This window comes from Amphiprion ocellaris, chromosome 3, assembly GCF_022539595.1.
Source record: "Amphiprion ocellaris isolate individual 3 ecotype Okinawa chromosome 3, ASM2253959v1, whole genome shotgun sequence".
In the NCBI taxonomy this organism is placed as follows: domain Eukaryota; kingdom Metazoa; phylum Chordata; class Actinopteri; family Pomacentridae; genus Amphiprion; species Amphiprion ocellaris.
In genome coordinates, this window is record NC_072768.1 from 18,177,470 (window position 1) to 18,195,745 (window position 18,276).

The 18,276-nt window shown below is 42.8% G+C and overlaps 2 protein-coding genes across 2 annotated transcripts; one reads left to right on the forward strand and one right to left on the reverse strand.

Moving 5' to 3' along the window:
• Positions 1-414: 414 nt before the first annotated feature.
• Positions 415-2,063, reverse strand: LOC111584333 (endonuclease domain-containing 1 protein-like). Its single transcript, XM_023293469.3, has 2 exons — positions 1,711-2,063; positions 415-1,573 (listed from the first exon to the last, which is right to left on the reverse strand). Exons 1-2 carry the CDS (start codon positions 2,038-2,040, stop codon positions 968-970), a joined length of 936 nt encoding a protein of 311 aa, XP_023149237.2. The 5' UTR covers positions 2,041-2,063; the 3' UTR covers positions 415-967.
• A 3,819-nt stretch (positions 2,064-5,882) lies between these two features.
• aplnr2 (apelin receptor 2) lies at positions 5,883-9,273 on the forward strand. Its single transcript, XM_023293466.3, has 2 exons — positions 5,883-6,236; positions 6,832-9,273. The coding sequence occupies exon 2, from the start codon at positions 7,036-7,038 to the stop codon at positions 8,485-8,487; it is 1,452 nt and encodes a 483-aa protein (XP_023149234.2). The 5' UTR covers positions 5,883-6,236; positions 6,832-7,035; the 3' UTR covers positions 8,488-9,273.
• The last annotated feature ends 9,003 nt before the right edge of the window (positions 9,274-18,276 follow it).

The following is an 18,276-nucleotide window of genomic DNA, read 5'->3' on the forward strand; positions in this document are numbered from 1 at the left end:
AAATAAATTTAGGTTTTGTGGTTCACATTTAATGGAACAAATTGAGATCAAAGTATAAACAAAAGGTACCCTCCACTGCAAAAAGCCAGGCCAAGCAATTAGAGCCAGCCACTACACTCAAACTGCAGCACTAAAAAATGCTGAACCCAAGTAATTACTGTTTTCTAACCAAATGAGAAACACATTATCATTCAGCTCTGAGTAGACCTGTTATATGCTGTATTTGAATGCCTGAGCTTTACTAAGACAAATGCATAGCAGTGCTGCAGTTAAAAGGCTGTATGAGGAAAATGTAAAACTGTTAGTCTAATCTATCCGTGCTGAAAAAAAGGCCTACAGAGGCAGGTGTAGAGGATCAGGTGACATTGAGATACAGTGAATGAAGAGTACAACCACATAGGTTATGACTTGTTTTATGATGCCTTCATACATAACCAAAGCTTGGTAATGCACCATCAAAGAAACAGTTGCAGTAATACTACAGTGTATTTAATTTGAAATCTGTAAAATCAAGTGGTCGATCGTTACTTCTTTCAAAAAATGTTTAACAGTTATTACAGTGGATGATAAACGTTGACATTTGGGAACACTGTGCCTTAAAATTGAGGCTCAGTCCAAATAGTAGCTTTTAAGCTTTTAACCACATCTTCAGGTTTATTTTTAGCAAAGGAATCGCCGAAAAGCTAGTAAGCGGACCCCTACAACTATTTCATACTGTATTGTTAACTGTGTATATTTAAAGATTCTATAATAAATACAGATTATTTAACAGGAAGATTAATGAAGTTAAGGACACTTGGGACACCACACGAAAACTGTTCCCTATTTACTCATTTTATCTCAAAGTGTAACATTTAAAGCAGCAATCAAGCACCCAAAGAGGAATTATAGAATAAATACAGTCAAATTAATGATTCACTTCTAATCAGCTGCTTAATGTTGTTGGGACCATCTGAATTTCTTTTTCTCAAGGCACATGCAGGGCACTGTTATCACTGCTAGGAGGCACACAGTTGTCATAGAAGATCTGGAAGGAGCTGTCAACATAAGTTACCCTCTTCAGGAAGTCCTCCAGCTGCTGCACCGTCATTTCTTGAACCCGATTATTCTCCCTGTCATTGAGCCCATAAGCTGCAAACACAGGGAGCTTTGAGCGTTCGGAGTACGGGGCATTGTGGTCAAAATCGATGCAACAGTAGGCCGACCAGAGGTACGTGGGGATGGCCAGGCGGTTGATGTTCTGGCGGCGGATTGTGTGGCCTGAGGTGGTGACCCCAGTGATCACAAAGGCGGTGCCACGGCAGTAGTTGTTGAGCCGCCTGCGGATGGTGTGCTCGTAGTTTTTCCACGGACCGATGTTGAACTCTCGGACTTGAGGAACCACATTTGTCAGCGTGTAGGTGGCTGCTTTGTCACTGGGGTTGGCCTGGTGCTCGTCTGGATTCAGCTGACCACGTTCAAAGATCACAGTGTCGGAGTAGTCGTCCAGCACAGCCTGAGCGTCCTCAAAGCTGCTGTGGACATTTTCTGAAGGGAAGTGCTGCATCTCTCTTGAGCCAGACACTGTAGAGAGCTAACAGGATAAACATTGCTATTATTTAAAACAAAAAAGACGAACATACACAGCAAAATCTCTTCCCTTAAACATTGGAAATTCTGCTCCTTTTAATCCTAGAAGGGTAAGACAGCAAATCCAACAGCCATCCCTACCTGTGGCTCATACATCCAAGGCACATCAACCTTCTTAGAGCCATCCGAGCGCTTGAAGGTGTATGCGGAGTATACAGGTATGTGGCTGAAGGTGTCGTACAGGGTGATAAATCTTGCTTTGCCCTCGTAGAACTGACAGATCTTTTTAAAGGGCTGCTCCTCAAGCCCTCGAGGCAGCGTCCCCATGTACAGGAACTGCTTACACTCTGGTGAAAGGTTTTCCTGCACCTCTGCTCCTGTCATCACAAGAATAAGAAGACAGATGAATGCTTGATCTATTCTGTAGACAGTCATGATGAAACGTGCTGCATGTACGTCTCCACAGTGCATTTAATCCCTTTGAAATGCTCTCCTGCTGTGTGATCTCTGCCTGCTCTGTGGCTCGTACCATTTCAGGCATATTATGCAAATCCTTATCTCATTCCCTTCTCAAGTAGCCAAACCATCGCCACGTTTGAAAAGCCACTAACCAGACCCAGTTTCATTTACAGGCAGTACAGGAGGTTCAAAGACCATTTCTGGGAGCTGCTGGGAACTGTGCGATGTTGCCAACTCGGTGAACTTCCTATGCACATGCAGCAACTGGTTTTATCCTCAGTCAGAGTTAAAGGAAAAAACAATACAGAATTTGAAAGCATCTCTGCCTTGCTCACATCTCTGTAAATTTGGTTTGGTGTCACTGATTAATTCTGACTTTGGACAATAAACACAAAACAATTACATTTTAGAAGAAGCCAGATTCATGACAGTAAAATAAATGTCAGCAGAACTTCAGGCTTTGCAGCCAAACTATGTTTAAACCTGAAGAATATTACTTTTTTTGTGGCAATCCTAAAATTTTAAAGCGAGGGAGTGAATGTTGGGGAGTTGAATAGACAAAAAAACTAAGGGCCTGTCTGGATGAAAACTGACCAAACACATCCACAATAGCAGCAACTTTCTCATAGCTGATAGAAGAAATATTCTCATCAGCAAGTTGTCATTGTACTGTTTGGTTATCATTGTCACCAGGAAGAGAGCCGTCTGTGAAGATAAGGAAGAAAATAATCATCAAGCTGCTGAAGGTAATGGTTACAGCTGCTTTTATTATTACAAAGTTTCATCTCAATGGAAGTGTAGCCAACCTCCTTGGATGTGTCTGGAAGAGGAACATTGACCACAAAATGAACATAAGTATAGTTTGAATGGTGGATAAGGAACCAAGGAAAAGATTAAAACAGATACAAGCTCTCTTTCAAGATCAAGGTACAACAGTATCTGGTTACACTATAGTTACATTCTGAATAAAAGTGGGCTCCACGAAAGAAGAAACAACTCTGAATAGACTTATAAAAGCCTGAGTGAAGCTTGGTAAAACTCAAGTTGTTACAAAGCTTTTGGGAGAATGTTGTAACAAAATTACAGCTTTGTTGTAAATCACCTCAGCTCTGTGTGCACAGAAGAAAAAATTAGGCTTACAAAGAAAAGAACGCCATCCCTGCTGTGAAACATGGAGGAGTGTAGTTATGTTTCACATTTGCTGTGTTCAGTTATTTGAATCTGTGCCAAGTACAATGAAATCAGAGAAACACTGTCCACTGAGGACTACTTTAACAATTCTTGCTATGTCTGTATGCATGTATCAGTAAAGTTACTTTAATGTATAAATATACTGTGTCAATGTCAACCATTTGCAGAAGTTTGATGAGATGTGCACCTTCGATCTGTTGTTTCGCTACACTGCAGCAGAATCGCCCTCCTGACCCTGTTGTTTCCCACTGTGATGCTCAGCCTACAGTTTTCTTCTCAAGGAAATGGTTGTATTTACTCTGCCTTTATTTCCTCCTCAGCAAGTAAAGCTGTGTGTGTGTGTGTGTGTGTGTGTCTGTATGTGTGGGTTTTCTAGTGAGAGAAAAGACTGTGGAATGTTTTTTAGAAACATCTGTTCCCATAACAACCGGTTGATGGCAGTATGACCTCTGTGGAAACAAACGCTTCCTGTTTACCATCTGAACGTCTTCGCTGTTGACACTGCAGCTCCATGCTGACCTGCACTACCCGCTCGTCCGTCAATCCATCCATCCAGTATATAGGTTTAGATGCAACACAATACTTACAGCAAAAATAAAAGCTGAAATGTCTGTAAAAACCCCTTCATTTTCATGTCTAAAGGTGAAGTCAGGGGCATGTAGACATTGACTTTGCAGAGAAATTTTAAGTGAAGTTCAATGATGTATTAAATGTCGAAACACAGCATTGTTTCGGTGAAGGCTGAAAGGTTAAACCACAATCAGAAGCATCTCCAGTCTGTCTCATGTTTCTTTTTCTTATTTTGTGTCGTCAGTCACCATTGGTCTCAAAAAAAATTACTATTTTAAGTAACGCTGTAAAAATTCAATGTTTGCTTCAAAATCAAATGACTAATATGTACAGAAATGTCTCCACAAAATCAAATCCAAGTACGATTTGCAGGCTGGACACACAAAAGTCTTTCTAAAGCAGAGAGATTTGTCACGGTGGAGCCGCTATAAAGGCTGCAGCTGTGAGCAAAACTATTATGAGACTATAAACCAGAAGACAGTGGTGGCTGCAAATAAAGGGAACAGCTGATACCTAAACTACACTTAAGACCACAGTGTCGACGCTTCTAGTAAACTTTTAATTATAGGAAATTAATCGCACTACATTTAAGTATTAAAAAAGATTGCTGCGATTGATGAGTAAAACTGTTCATGGACTATAATTTATTAAGTTAATTTATGTTCCTCTGCATGTCCGCATGACATAAAAATAATTAATTCATGAATTGCCTTCCTGTAGTCGCCATACTAGTACACTTGCCTGCACATGTTAAAAATGGAAAAACATCTATAGACAGTAAAGTTGACAACTATAGGCCCAATAACCTTTTAGGCCAAAAGTAATCACATTTTAGTAAAGACATTTTACTAAAGCAAAAGTAGCAACAACCCAGTCTCATCTATCTGACAGCCATGGGAAGAGTTCAAGGTAATGTACTCACTATCCAGCATGTATAGCCCATTATAATATTGTAGCTGGCTGCAGTAGAACAAATTTTACTTATATTTTATATTGTTTGTTAGTAAAATTTACAGAAATGTATTTATTTACTGTTAATACAAGGAATGGTATTTTATATGGGCATTACAAAGTTTCATAACCTTCGTCTGGAGCCCGATAGAGACAGCTGTCAGATAAATGTGGAGTTAAAAAGAGAGTATTTCCTTCTAAAACATAGTGAGGTTAAGGTATGATGTTTTATTAAATGAACTTACTCAAGTAAATCATCTCAAAATTGCATGAGTTAATATACTGACTTTCTACCATTGCTACTGTAACTATAATCAATCACACAAAGGTTTTTGTCCTTGATATTTTATTTCCGTGATTGTTTTAAGATTTTACATTTCATTTTAAGTAAATGGTGTTTTTTCATACCCATTTGTGCTCTGTTGGTTGCATTACTTACTCTAATAAAGGCGTCTTCTTGAATAAAGCGGCATAATTATAATATTTCTTGAACCTGATAGGGATTAAAGGCCTCAGAAACAGCCTTTACTCTGTGCAACACATACAAGGACAAATAAAGTATCATTCCGTGGACTTTTTCCTTCCTTCAAGCAAAAAACAACACAGCTGGTTGGGATCTACTGTCATCTGAAAACTGTGAATATTGTTGTGGTTCACAGCGGGTATGTACAGATCAATGGTTTAAAGGCCTTTTCAGTGTACTCATGAAGGCTGTCTCTATCCTGATATTGGGGTCTGGCTCTGAATGCGAGGGCTGTTGGTTGCTGTTTGCCCTCTGTGTGGGTTGTCACATTTGACTGCTGTATACTCTGTGTGTGTTTGAATATGTGCGACGCCCAGAACAAAGAGTGTGTTTGTGTTTGCACATATTTGTGTACTGTAGGCGCATTTGGATGTGTCTGTGCCTGTGTATAGAGAATTTGAGCAGCTTTGGGGATTGGAGACCCTGTTTGTGAGTCTGTTTGTGTCTCTCGGGTTTGTGTGTGTGTTTGTCGGGGGGAGGAGGATGGCAGGGGGAGACAATTGTGTCTCACGGGAGGTGTGTATGTGTGTGTGTGTGTGTGTGTGTGTGTGTGTGTGTGTGTGTGTGTGTGTGTGTGTGTGTGTGTGTGTGTGTGTGTGTGTTTGTGCTGGGGGGGTGGGTGATGTTTGCCGGTCTTGTAACTCTGCTGGGGTGGTCTGGTTTGAAGACGAGAGGAAGGAGGGCTGTGGGTGTGCTTTCCCTTGTGTGTGTGTGTGTGTGTGTGTGTGTGTGTGTGTGTGTGTGTGTGTGTGTTTGTAGGAGACGCTGATATATATTCAGACTCAAGAGGAAGATGCACCTTCTTCACTGTGCACGTTACAAGTGTAGAAGTTGAGAGAGAACTGTCAGAGAGGAAGTGAAATGAAAGAGGACAGGAGCGGAGGACGGAGGCTGATTTTGGCTCAGCACCGATCGTCACATCATTATGAGCATCTGTGAATGGATTCTATCCAAGCTGATGAAGTAGCCTGAGGTAAGTGTCTGTTGAGAGCTTCATCAGGATTCCCCTCAGGACGAGGCCTCACTCAGCATAGCCAGGATGCAACTTTTGTATTTGCCAAACGTGCAGATGAGGGCTTTAATCCAATTTTACAGTATTGACTCATTAAATTGAGCACCGGTAACTCTGTAAAAAAAAATAAAAGCAGACAGATATAAAAGATGCACAGGATTCAGAACCCTTAATTCAGAACCCTCGAGATAGTTCTGTGCACACTTTTGATTCTGGTTTGTCTTACAGGGGTTTAAATGGTGTCATAAAGGCCTTAAGCTGTTGATGAAAGTATTTTAATTACTTTACTGGAAAAAGTGAGCTCAGCTTTAGTCTGACTTTATCCTTTATTTATTGAAGTTACCTGGTTGAGAGCTGAATGTGTTTTTGAACAGAGATCTGTGTACAGCAAACACACATAAAAGTATGATGTTTTATTATAATTTACATGTAAATAATTTTTAAAATCTTTGGTAAATTTGTACAAAAATGTGTGTAGTCAAAGATTGCCCTGTCATGAGTTGTGCGTGTAGAGTGTTCACAGTAAAGCAGTAATATATCATTGTGTTTCATTCAGTTTTCAGACATCCAGTTCACTGAAGAAGTAAACTGACCAGGAGATTTCATCATAAACAGTTGCGCCAGTGCAGGAGTTTGTTTTTTCTGCTTCTAGAGGTTGTATCTGTCAAACTTCAGCTTTCCAGAAAGGAGCAGAAACCTCCAGTGAGTTTCAATGGCCAACCATTTTATCTAGAAACCACGGAGACGGACAGACAGACAGATGTCAGAAACCGACTTCTCCACCTCCCCCACTCCTACCCCCCCTCCCCTCCTCCACTGCGACTACAGCGACTGGTCTCCCTCCTTCTCCATCATCCCGTCCGTCTACCTGCTGGCCTTCCTGGTCGGTTGCCTCAGCAACAGCCTGGTGCTTTGGGCCTACCTGGACCGAGCTGAGGGGAGGAGAACGAGGGACAAAAAACTGGCTGGAGCTGGACAGTTCTGCTGTAGTAACATTTTCAGGACCAGTCCGCAGAATGGTAACAGTGCTGCCAGAGTCCATCGTGGGACTTGTCCTCAGACGACCAAAGCAAACTGTGGATATTCCTCAGGACAAAGACCCTCCTCCCATTCCTCCACCTCCTCCTATCCTCCCTCCATCCCCCGTCCCTCTCACTCCCTGACAGACTCTCTAATAGCCAGTTTAGCATTGGCTGACCTCTGCTTTCTTGTAACTCTCCCCCTCTGGGCCGTCTACACAGCGTTGGGCTACCACTGGCCTTTTGGGCAGCCCCTCTGCCAGATCAGCAGCTTCCTCACTGCCCTCAACATGTATGCCAGCGTGTTCAGTCTGAGCATGCTCAGTGTGGAGCGGTACTGGGTTCTGACCGGGCGCCGGCACTCCAGCCACCACGCCCCACAGAGCTGCTCCAGCAGGGCAATGCGGATCCTTGGAGGGGTGTGGGTGTTGGCGGGTGTCCTGGCTCTTCCTGGTTTGCTGCTGCGCTCCGTCCGGGAGGTGGAGTTTGACCCCAAATCTGAGGATGACTGGCATCTGGAACTTGCTGATTCCACATCTATCTTCCTTTCCTGTCAGATGGATTACTCCATGCTGATTGGAGCAGAGGTGGAGGAGGCTGAAAAGGAGAGGGCAGAGATGTGGTGGTCTGCTGCCTTGAGTCTAAAATCAACTCTGATTGGCTTCCTGCTTCCTCTTGTTATCTTGCTGGTCTGCTACTGCTCGTTGGCCCAACTCCTCAACAGACATTTTGGACGGGGTCCTCGTCCTGACCGCAGACGCCAACGCAGACTCCTCAGGGTCATTGTCACTTTAGTGATGGCATTCTTCCTGTGTTGGTTACCTCTGCATGTTAATAAAACTGTGTCCCTGCTGCTGGAGTTAGGGCTTGTCCCATACTCCTGCTCTTTAGACCAGATTTTACTGGCTGCTCACCCCTACGTCACCTGTTTAGCTTACCTCAACTCCTGCCTGAACCCTGTCCTCTACGCCGCCTGTGACCCGACATTTAGGAAGAGATGCAGAGGAGCTCTCCTCATGTGGTGCAGGATGAGCAGAAGAGGAGCAGAGGGAAGGGAGGCAAACAAAGATGAAGAAGAGGAAGAAGAGAAAGAGGAAGGGAGCTCGACTTATCCCTCGAGGACACAGGAGGAAACAGCAGATAGGACAGAGGATGGAGAGGGACAGAGGGTGGAGGAGGTGGCTGGAGAATAAGAGGTTCAAAATGAAATATGTAAAGCAATGATTTCTAATTTTGATGCAAGGAAACATGGCATGAAGGCATTTTGTTAGTCAGTCAAAAGCAGCATAAAATGTATTAAATATTTTCAGAAGAATTTAAAGGTCCCATAGAGTGCCTCTTTTCAGCAAAGTAATTATAGTCTCATATGTTCCCACAGTGTGTCTTTCCATTTTTCAGCTGCAAAGATGGCTCATTATATCATGACAGTGTATTACCAATTGTTTTGAGGCTGTTCTAAATGGGCTGTTTTTCCTTGAAAACCAAAGAGGTGCTGCTGTTCCTGGCCAGTCAGGAAGAATGTGTTGTCTGTCTGTGTGATTGACAGCTGGAGCTTGAGGAATGTGAGAGGTAAACATCTTCATATCTTAACAGCTTTTATTTTACTCTTCCAGGTTTACTTAAACCACAAGACCAAATAAAATGGATTTTCACCATTTGGGACCTTTAAGTGTTGTTGAGAACAAGTGACAATGGACTGAATCCCAAAGTAGTAGAAACTGTATCAGATGTCAATATTTTTAAGATAAACATCCTCATTAAATGAACATAGACAGACAGTATATAACCTGGTTTCAGTCACCACATTTCCCACAGGAAAGTTCTTGTCCAGCGGTGGTCTCTGGCCAGACCAAAGTTTCTCATGTAATATGAGCTCTTTCTATATTTTGTACTCTTAATATACTCAGTGTTTGTTGATTTCTGTTGCACTACTTTTATTGTTGATTATCTATTAAAATAAGAACTATATCTGATGCTGACGTTGGTAGTACTGTTGGAATCTAAGTGTTTGTTATATTTTGTCTACCTCATTTCTATCTATAAGAGTAAACTAGAAATCAGAAACACCACACAGTATAACGTGACACAATTTAACACCATCTTAAACCACAGCCTTCAAATTGTCCATACAGTGAAACTAGCATCTCTCTAAAACAACCCCTCATTTTACAAACATATAACATTTAACCTTAATGAAGGAAGGGTTTATCATAGCGCATATATAATGATCATTATATATGCGCTAGTTTTAGCTAGTTTTTGCTAATAAACTGATCATTAACATGTGTAAAAGAGAAAATAAACACATATAAGTAGACAGGGACAATAAAAAAAATCAATGCAACATTTGGCAAACATGTAATTATATAAAATAGCAAGATTACAAAAAAAAAACGATATTACAACTCCAAATTCACCAAGGTGGAAATACTAGTTATATTTTAGAGCAATTATAGTGAGCAAGTCAAATAATTCTATTTGTCATTTAAACTTTAAAATAATAAAGTTGTGTAAAAGTTGTGTATTAGTTGAGATAAAAATGCAAAAGTGTTAGTATTATATTCATGTAAAAGTGCATAGGAAAGAAAGGAAAATGATAACACTGGGTCTAGATGTAGTAGGTAACTGAGAGTACAAAATTGCTCTAATAGCATATTATCTTTAAAAAAACAAAACATGGTAGATAACCTACGTTTAAAGCGTAATACAATAATAGAAGTTGTTCTTTATGTGATTCTGCATTTGTAACAAGTATTTTGTATTCAAATCATATCATCTTCTATCTAATTAATAGAAAACAGTAATATTTCTATGTACACATGCACATTTTATCTTCTTTTCTGCAGATTAGTATCAAACCCCATCCAGCAGGTGGTACTAGTGCACCATCAAACTGTTTGACAACCTCCAGAGAACTTACAGAAGCTGCATTTCACTCTGCTGCATGTTGAGTTAAAAGAAACTTCGTCGGTATCTGTTCATATTGTGCAAATCTTAGTAGAAGTCAGTCAGTGTTAGATCACAGGTTCTTTCTTATCGATCCTTATTTAAGTAACTTCGTGCACTTTTATAAAAACAGCCTGCAGCAACAAGAAGCCATTGCAGTGCAGGTGTTCCAGTTTGACTGGTGATCAGGTTAAATGGCGATAGTTTCCGTCTCCAGATGTTTCGTCCGCAGATTCGTCACGATCAGACCTGGATTTACGTGAAATAAAGATACCAGATAAAGAATACCTCACCGAAAAACGTCGGCATCACTACTTAACAAAGTCTATATCCATGTAAATATCATCTACAGACAGTAAAAAGAAACGTGCGGGCCGAAATAAAAAACACGTATTTTTCAAGTACGGTGAGAGGATTCGAACCCACGTAATCCAGCGATAAAATTACGAGATCACCGTTTTACTCATTGTGCTACCGATGAGCTCGACAAGCGTTCTGTCTTTTTTTTTTTTGCTAATTTTTCTACCAGGTGTTAAACTGAACTTGGCCATAATAATCTCATAAATGAAAGTAGCTTCACTTGTTTTGGACGAGAATCAGCTGGAAGTTTCCTGAAGTATCAGTTACTGGTGCTCATAAAATCAGCTGATGGCTGCCATGATACTTGTTTTTACCAGCAGTTTATCTAAACCTTCTCAGGTCAGAGGTTTTTAAATCACATTCAGTAAATCAGTCCATTTTTAACAGTCTCTTCAGAAAGCATTCACTCAATTCCAGAAATTATTGTGTAGTAAATTCAATTTTAAATGAATAAAAGTGGATTTTTTTACTTATTATTCTACAATTTGTAACCCATAATGACAAAATGAAAGTAATTTAGATTATATTCATGTGGCACTTCTCTGAACAAACCTTCTTTACAAAAGCAAACATTTAAGAAGACTATTAACTCTTGATAAAAAAAAAAAAAATCTGTGAAAAATAAACAGCTGAAGAGCATGAAAACAGAGACCACTATGATCATGCAATCATAAAGGCTTTATGATAAAAGAATGTTTTAAGAGTTTAAAAGAGATGTTGCTCATCTGATTCAAATTTATCCCATTTCACAGTTATTAAGAAACTGTTTACTCCAGGAAATACTGAAAGCTTTAAGTATAGTTTATAATCTCACCACAGTTCCCTGGACTCCATAGCTGAATGTGGCCTTATATACACAGGTGTGAGCTTTTTCTAAATTGTCCAATCAAATCAAGCGGCCACAGGTGGCAGCTAAGATCTCAAGGAGGAGCAAAGCAAACAGGACACAGCTGACTGCAATTTAGAGCCACAGCAAAGAGTCTGAATAGTTTTGTAAATGGAAAATCCTTGATATTTAATAAATTTGGTAAAATTAAAAAATATATGCTTTCATTTTGTCATTATAGGCTATTTAGGGTTAATTGATGAAGAAAAATGCCATTTTCATTAATTTAAAATACAATTAGGATGCAATAAAATGTCCAAAAAGTATAAGGATATAAATGCTTTCAAAGATATTGTATCATTAGGTTCAATGTGATGTAGTTTCCAAAGATATCATTGTCTATGATGTCTGTTGCGCTTGTAAATCAGAACATTAAGTATATTTATCTTCAAGACTTGTCTTAAATCTTTTTTAAACTATCATCTTTGTCAAAGTAATGCAGTGATAGCTGTCTGTATATCCTAGCGTATGTTCTATTTCTATTCTATTTCTATCTTCACATTTTAAGCTTCTGGACTTTTCTAATACTCTATTTTATTATAAATACCTGCATTTTTGGCACCTTATTACATTTTCTTCAACCAACACGATTTGCACATTCTTTTATACACCAATCAGGCATAACATTGTGACCACTTGAACCCAGTGGGGCATGGACCCAGGACCTCTTGGGATGTCCTGTAGTACCGGGATGGTGGCAGTGAATTCTGTGGGTCCTATGGGTTGCAGGGTGGAACCTAACTAGATCAGGCTTATCCTGGCACATCCCACAGATGCTCAGTAAGATCTGGATCTGGGGAGTGTGGAACCCGGGTGACCACCTTAGCTCTGTTGTGTTCCCCGGGTCACTCCTGAGCAGTTTTTGTGGTGTGTTGGGGTGCATTGTCCTGCTGAGGGTGACATCTGGCATCAAGGACTGCTGTTGCCATGGGTGGTTGGGTGAGTTGCTGGACCTGCCATGTTTATGCTGGACCAGTCATGTTGCAAAGACTGGACAGGACGAACAGGACAAACAGGACGAACAGGGATAGAAATTAACAGGCGGAGCTATTGCAATTAAAGATTGTAAGGTGGTGTGTTATTCCCAACTACTAACTATCCATCAATTAAAAAAAAAAATTTGAAAAAAGAAAAGAAAACCAAACCAACACAAAAGAAAAAGAGATTCAATAAATAAATAATTAAACAAATGGTACTGAGCACCATAATTGTGGATGTCTTGATAGTATAGAATAGAATAGAATAGGCCAGAAGAGGATACTAGTGAAAGAGAGAATGAGTTTAGGGTAGAGACTCTGGAGAGATTCTCAGCACATTCTGGCGGGACCCATCATTCGCTGAAATGGGACTCGGCAGTAGCTGGCGAGACCTGATCAAACATGCAAGTGTGAAGAACCCCGAAGCCCAGAACAGCAATCACGGCAAGGCAGGGCCAAGCCAACAGGGCACCCCTCCCCCCGGGCCGTAGGAGCCACAGGGCGGCACCCCCAGAGAGCCACCGGGGCCACCGTGAACGACGCGGACCCGGAGAACAAGAGGGAGCAGCTACCGACACCCCCAGCGCGCCAAGACCGACCCAGGCGGCCCAGGGCACGAGGACGCACCCGCCACCCAAACCCCAACCCCACCCACCCCAGTCCCCACCAAACCCCCCACCCCACCACCCGACCCACCCACCCCCACCCCCTCCCCCTCCCCCGAGGGGGCCAACGGCCCCACGCAGCCAGGAAGCCAGACACAGGGGCTGAGCGGCCCACCGAAGGGATGGCAACCAGCCCATCACAAGGCAGGCCGCCACCGGGAACCGGTCAGAGGAAATCGGAGCCGGGACCCGATGCAAGTCCAGAGGGTAAAAATGGACAGTGTGGTGGGGCCTGGCGACGCCGACAGGGAGGCACCCCGCATACCCCCCGCACCAGGCCCCAGGCGAGCGCAGTACACCCAGGGCCCCCACACCCCACAATGCGCCCTGACAACCCACCAGGACAGAGCCACCACATGCCACCAGCCCGCAGTACAGCCACAGCGCCCACCAGGACAGCCGATCCCAGACTGGAGACATTGTCCCTGCACCATGATAGTGTAACCCTGAGTGTCATGTGGTGCATTAAAAGTGGAGAGGCTGGGCGAGGCGTCCAGGGGGCAGGCCAGAGGACCGCAGAGGATGGCTACTCTGCAGCCTACCCTGGCCTAAGTTCCCCGAGCCATCCCAGACCTACCCCCAAGGTGTGAGTGTATGTGGTGCATTAAAAAGAAATTAGAGAGCAGGGGAGGCAAACAAGAGGGTGATGGGGAAGAGACAAGGCCGTAGAGCCCTGCCATCCGCCCCACCACAGAGCCCATCGTTCACGCCCCCACCTGCTCTTGGGGCCCTAACTGTCGTGTCCCTATATGTGCCTAAGAGTAACTATATACAGTGACGTGTGGAGTGTGTGAAGTGCACAGTAAGAGGCAGTCTGGTGTGGATCCGGCCCATGAGGACAGAGCAGCGGGGGAGACAGGTAGTAAGACCACCGGTACTGATGCAGAGGGCCCCCAGAGCCCGGAGGCAAGAGGCCAAGGTGGGCCCACACGAACCCGACCGGCCCAGCCATCACCAAAACCCCCAGAAGTCGCAGTGCTAGAGCAGCGCCCTGGCAGACGCCGTAGCCCCACCACGGGCAAGCCGTACGCAGCACCCTGCCCCAGAGGGAGGACCAGGCCGCACCACCAGGAAGCAAGGGCCATGAGCCCCCACGCCCACCCCGGAGCCGGCACGTCCAGGACGAAGGGCGCCCACCCCGCAGCACCACCGAGACCCCACCCACCCCACTACTCCCCAGGACAGCACCGGGCCCGGACAGAAGCCCCCAGCCAGCAGAAACTAATCTCCAGTGGCGGCACACAGGCAAGTACCAAGGCCTGTGCCCGGATGAGCCAGAGCCACCCCCCCAGAGAGACCACCCGGCCCCCATGCCAGACCCCCAGGCAGCGGAGGGCCCCCAGCCCCCCCAGGGGAGGGAGAGGGACGAGGACGAGCGGCCAGGCAGGAGAGGAGGGAGGAGGAGGGAAGCAGAGCAGGAAGGGACAGGGGAGCGACCGGAGGGCCGACCCACCCCAAACCCCAGGGCCAGCCAGGGCGCCCCAGAAGAGACCAGCCGCCACCACCCCCAAGGCCCCGGGAGAGCGCACAGACCCAGCAGACCCAGGGCTCAAAGGGAGAGACACCGGGGACACCCACCCCCAGGCAGAGGGGCCCTAGCCACGCTGGCCCCGCAGAGCCAGAGAGCGACCCCAAGAGCAATAGGGAAGGGACACCACCAGTGCATGCACACAGCCTTGAAGTCCATGGTGCCATCCTACTTAAAAAGGTAGAGGGTTAATAAACTGAAATAAAGCAGACAGAAGTCAGACCATACACACAGACATAATAATAATTACAATTTTTATGAGGGAAGTGGCATACGCCCACATACAAGCGGAGGCTATAGATTAATATTTATTGATTTAATAAATGGAGACCATTTTTCTTTGAAGGAGTCCAATTGTTTTTTTCTGATAGCAGATATTCTCTCTAATGAAATGTATTCTGTGAGGAGGTTCAGCCAATGGATTATGGTGAGGGCTTTCTTATCTTTCCAGTTAACTAAAATATTTTTTTTGGCAATGGCGATAGCTGCAAGTGTGGGTTGGATATGAATGTCTGGAAGGGCTGTTTGTGTTAGATCACCAATTAGGCAAACGTTCGGGGAATGCGGAATCCCGCAGTCCAAAATATTGGAGAGTTTCTGTGTGATTGTTACCCAGAACTGATAGACGGGTGTACAAAGCCACAGAGCGTGAAAGTAAGTGTCCGTCATGTTTTGGGTGCATTGCGTACATGTGTCTGACCGCGAGAAGCCCATTTTATACAGTTTATATTGCATTATATGGATTCTGTGAAGCACCTTAAATTGGATCAATTGTAAGTTGGTGTTTTTAGTCATTTTAAATGTGTTTTCACAAATCTGGGTCCAAAAATCAGAGTCAAAAGATTTGGATACGTCTTTTTCCCATTTTTGAGTTGGTAGGTGTATAGAGTCTGTCTTTGAGAGTAAACTATAAATTTTTGAGAGATTCTTCTTATTTCTTGGAGACAGTTTCACAATGTATTCGACAAATTCAGGTGGCTGTAAATCCGTTGGCTGTAAAGTAGTCTGAAGCGATGGAATTCTACTTGTAATCGTCTTCTTTACCTGTAGGTACTGAAGAAAATTTCCATTTCTTATTTCAAATGTTTGGAATAAATTTATATATGTCCTAAATGTGTTATCATCCAGAAGGTGATGGAGGTGAGTGACTCCTCTCTCTGCCCATGTGCTGAAATAAAGAGCTATTTTGTTGTTTGCAAAATCAGGGTTGTGCCAGATTGGGGAGAGTATACTGGGTTTTAATTGGGAGCCTGTGATTTCCAGTGCTTTCCACCAAGCAGACAAGGTGGAAGCGATCATTGGGTTCTTGAAGCAGGAGTGATGTTTAAGAGCAGAAGTGATAAAGGGAAGGTCAGAGATTTTGATCTGGTTACAATCTAACTGTTCTAGTTCCAGCCAGGAGTTATATTCTTTATGTGGATGTATCCATTTGGTGAGATACTGTATTTGGTTGGATAAATAATAATACATGAAGTTGGGAGCCTCCAGTCCCCCTTCGGATTTATTCTTCTGGAGGGTAGTCAAACTGATTTTAGCCTTTTTATTCTTTGAGTAGAATTTACCAATAGCGGAGTCTAACGATTGGAACCACTTTGATGTGGGTTTAAATGGAATCATGGAGAAGAGGTAGTTGATTTTAGGTAATATTTTCATTTGGACTGTAGCTATTCGTCCCAAAAGGGAGATGGGGAGGTTGTTCCAACGCCTTAGATCATCACAGACTTTGTCCAAAGTGGAGTGAAGTTCAAGTGAACTAATTCTGAGAGTTTGGAGGAAATATTTATGCCCAGATATCTGATGTTGCCAGTAGGAAAAGAATAATGCGAGTTTTGGACTGCGGGATTCAACGAGTTTTCTGTTAAAGGTAATATAATTGATTTTGACCAGTTGACAGAGTAGTCTGAAAGACGCGAGAAGGTTGTGATGAGGTTAAATACTTCCTTTACTGAAGTTTTGGGTTCTTGTAGATAAAGTAAGATGTCATCTGTGTATAGGTTAATTTTATGTTCAGACTCCAGAGCGCAGATACCTTTGATATCGGTGTTCTGACGTACAGCTGTTGCTAATGGTTCGATAAAGATCGCAAACAATAAGGGAGAGAGTGGGCATCCCTGTCTCGTTCCCCTTTGCAGACTGAAGCTTTGTGAAGTGATCCCATTAGTGGTGACTGTAGCCTTGGGTGAGTTGTACAGAGCTGATACCCACTGGATAAACGATTCTCCGAAGCCAAATTTGTGGAGCACAGCAAAGAGAAAGGACAAATTAACTTTGTCAAAGGCTTTTTCTGCGTCCAGTGACATAACAATAGCTTCTTTGTTGTGGCGTTGCGTCAAAGAGATTAGATTTAGACGTCTTCTGATATTGTTGGTGGAGTGTCGGCCATTTATAAATCCTGTTTGATCGCTGTGAATTATTGACGGGATGATTTTCTCCAGCCTAGAGGCGAGAGCTTTTGAGATAATTTTGATGTCGGTGTTGATTAGTGACAGAGGTCGATAGCTAGAGAGAAGCGTAGGATCTTTGTCTGGTTTCAATAATAATTTAATCGCAGCTGTATTCATGTGCGGACTGATATAACTATTATTTTTAATCTCTGTCACTGTCCTGAAGAAAAGGGGTGCTAACATTGACCAAAAATGTTTAAGAAATTCAGCAGGGAAACCATCAGGACCAGGTGCCTTGCCTGCTGGCATACTGTCTAATGCCTTCCTGCAGGTTTCAGGGCTCTCAGGGTGAATCTCTACCTGATAAATGTTATAATTCTAATATTTTTCTCATAAATTTAACGTCTTTCTGCAGGTTTCAGGGCTCTCGGGATTAATCTCCCTGATAAATGTTACAATTCTGATGTTTTCCTCTAAATTTAGCATCTTCCTGCAGGTTTTGGTGTAATTTCTCAGTTTTTCCTCTAAATTTAACATCTTCCTGCAGGTTTCAGGGCTCTCAGGTTTAATCTCTGTCCAATAAATGTTATAATTCTGATGTTTTTCCTCTAAATTTAGCATCTTCCTGCAGGTTTTGGTGTAATTTCTCAGTTTTTCCTCTAAATTTAACATCTTCCTGCAGATTTCAGGGCTCTCGGGATGAATCTGCCTGATAAATGTTACAATTCAGATTTTTTTCCTCTAAATTTAGCATCTTTCTGCAGGTTTCAGGGCTCTCAAGGTGAATCTCTACCTGATAAATGTTATAATTCTGATATTTTCCTTATAAATTTAGCATCTTTCTGCAGGTTTCAAGGCTCTCAGTGTGAATCTCTGCCCAATAAATGTTATAATTCTGATGTTTTTCTTCTAAATTTAGCATCTTCCTGCAGGTTTCAGGGCTCTCAGAATGAATCTCTACCTTATAAATATTATAATTTTGATGTTTTCCTCTAAATTGAACATCTTCCTGCAGGTTTCAGGGCTCTCGGGGTGAATCTCTACCTCATAAATGTTATAATTCTGATATTTTTCTTATATATTTATCGTCTTTCTGCAGGTTTCAGGGCTCTCGGGATGAATCTCTGCCTGATAAATGTTATAATTCTGATATTTTCCTCTAAATTTAGCATCTTCCTGCAGGTTTTGGTGTAATTTCTCAGTTTTTCCTCTAAATTTAGCAACTTCCTGCAGGTT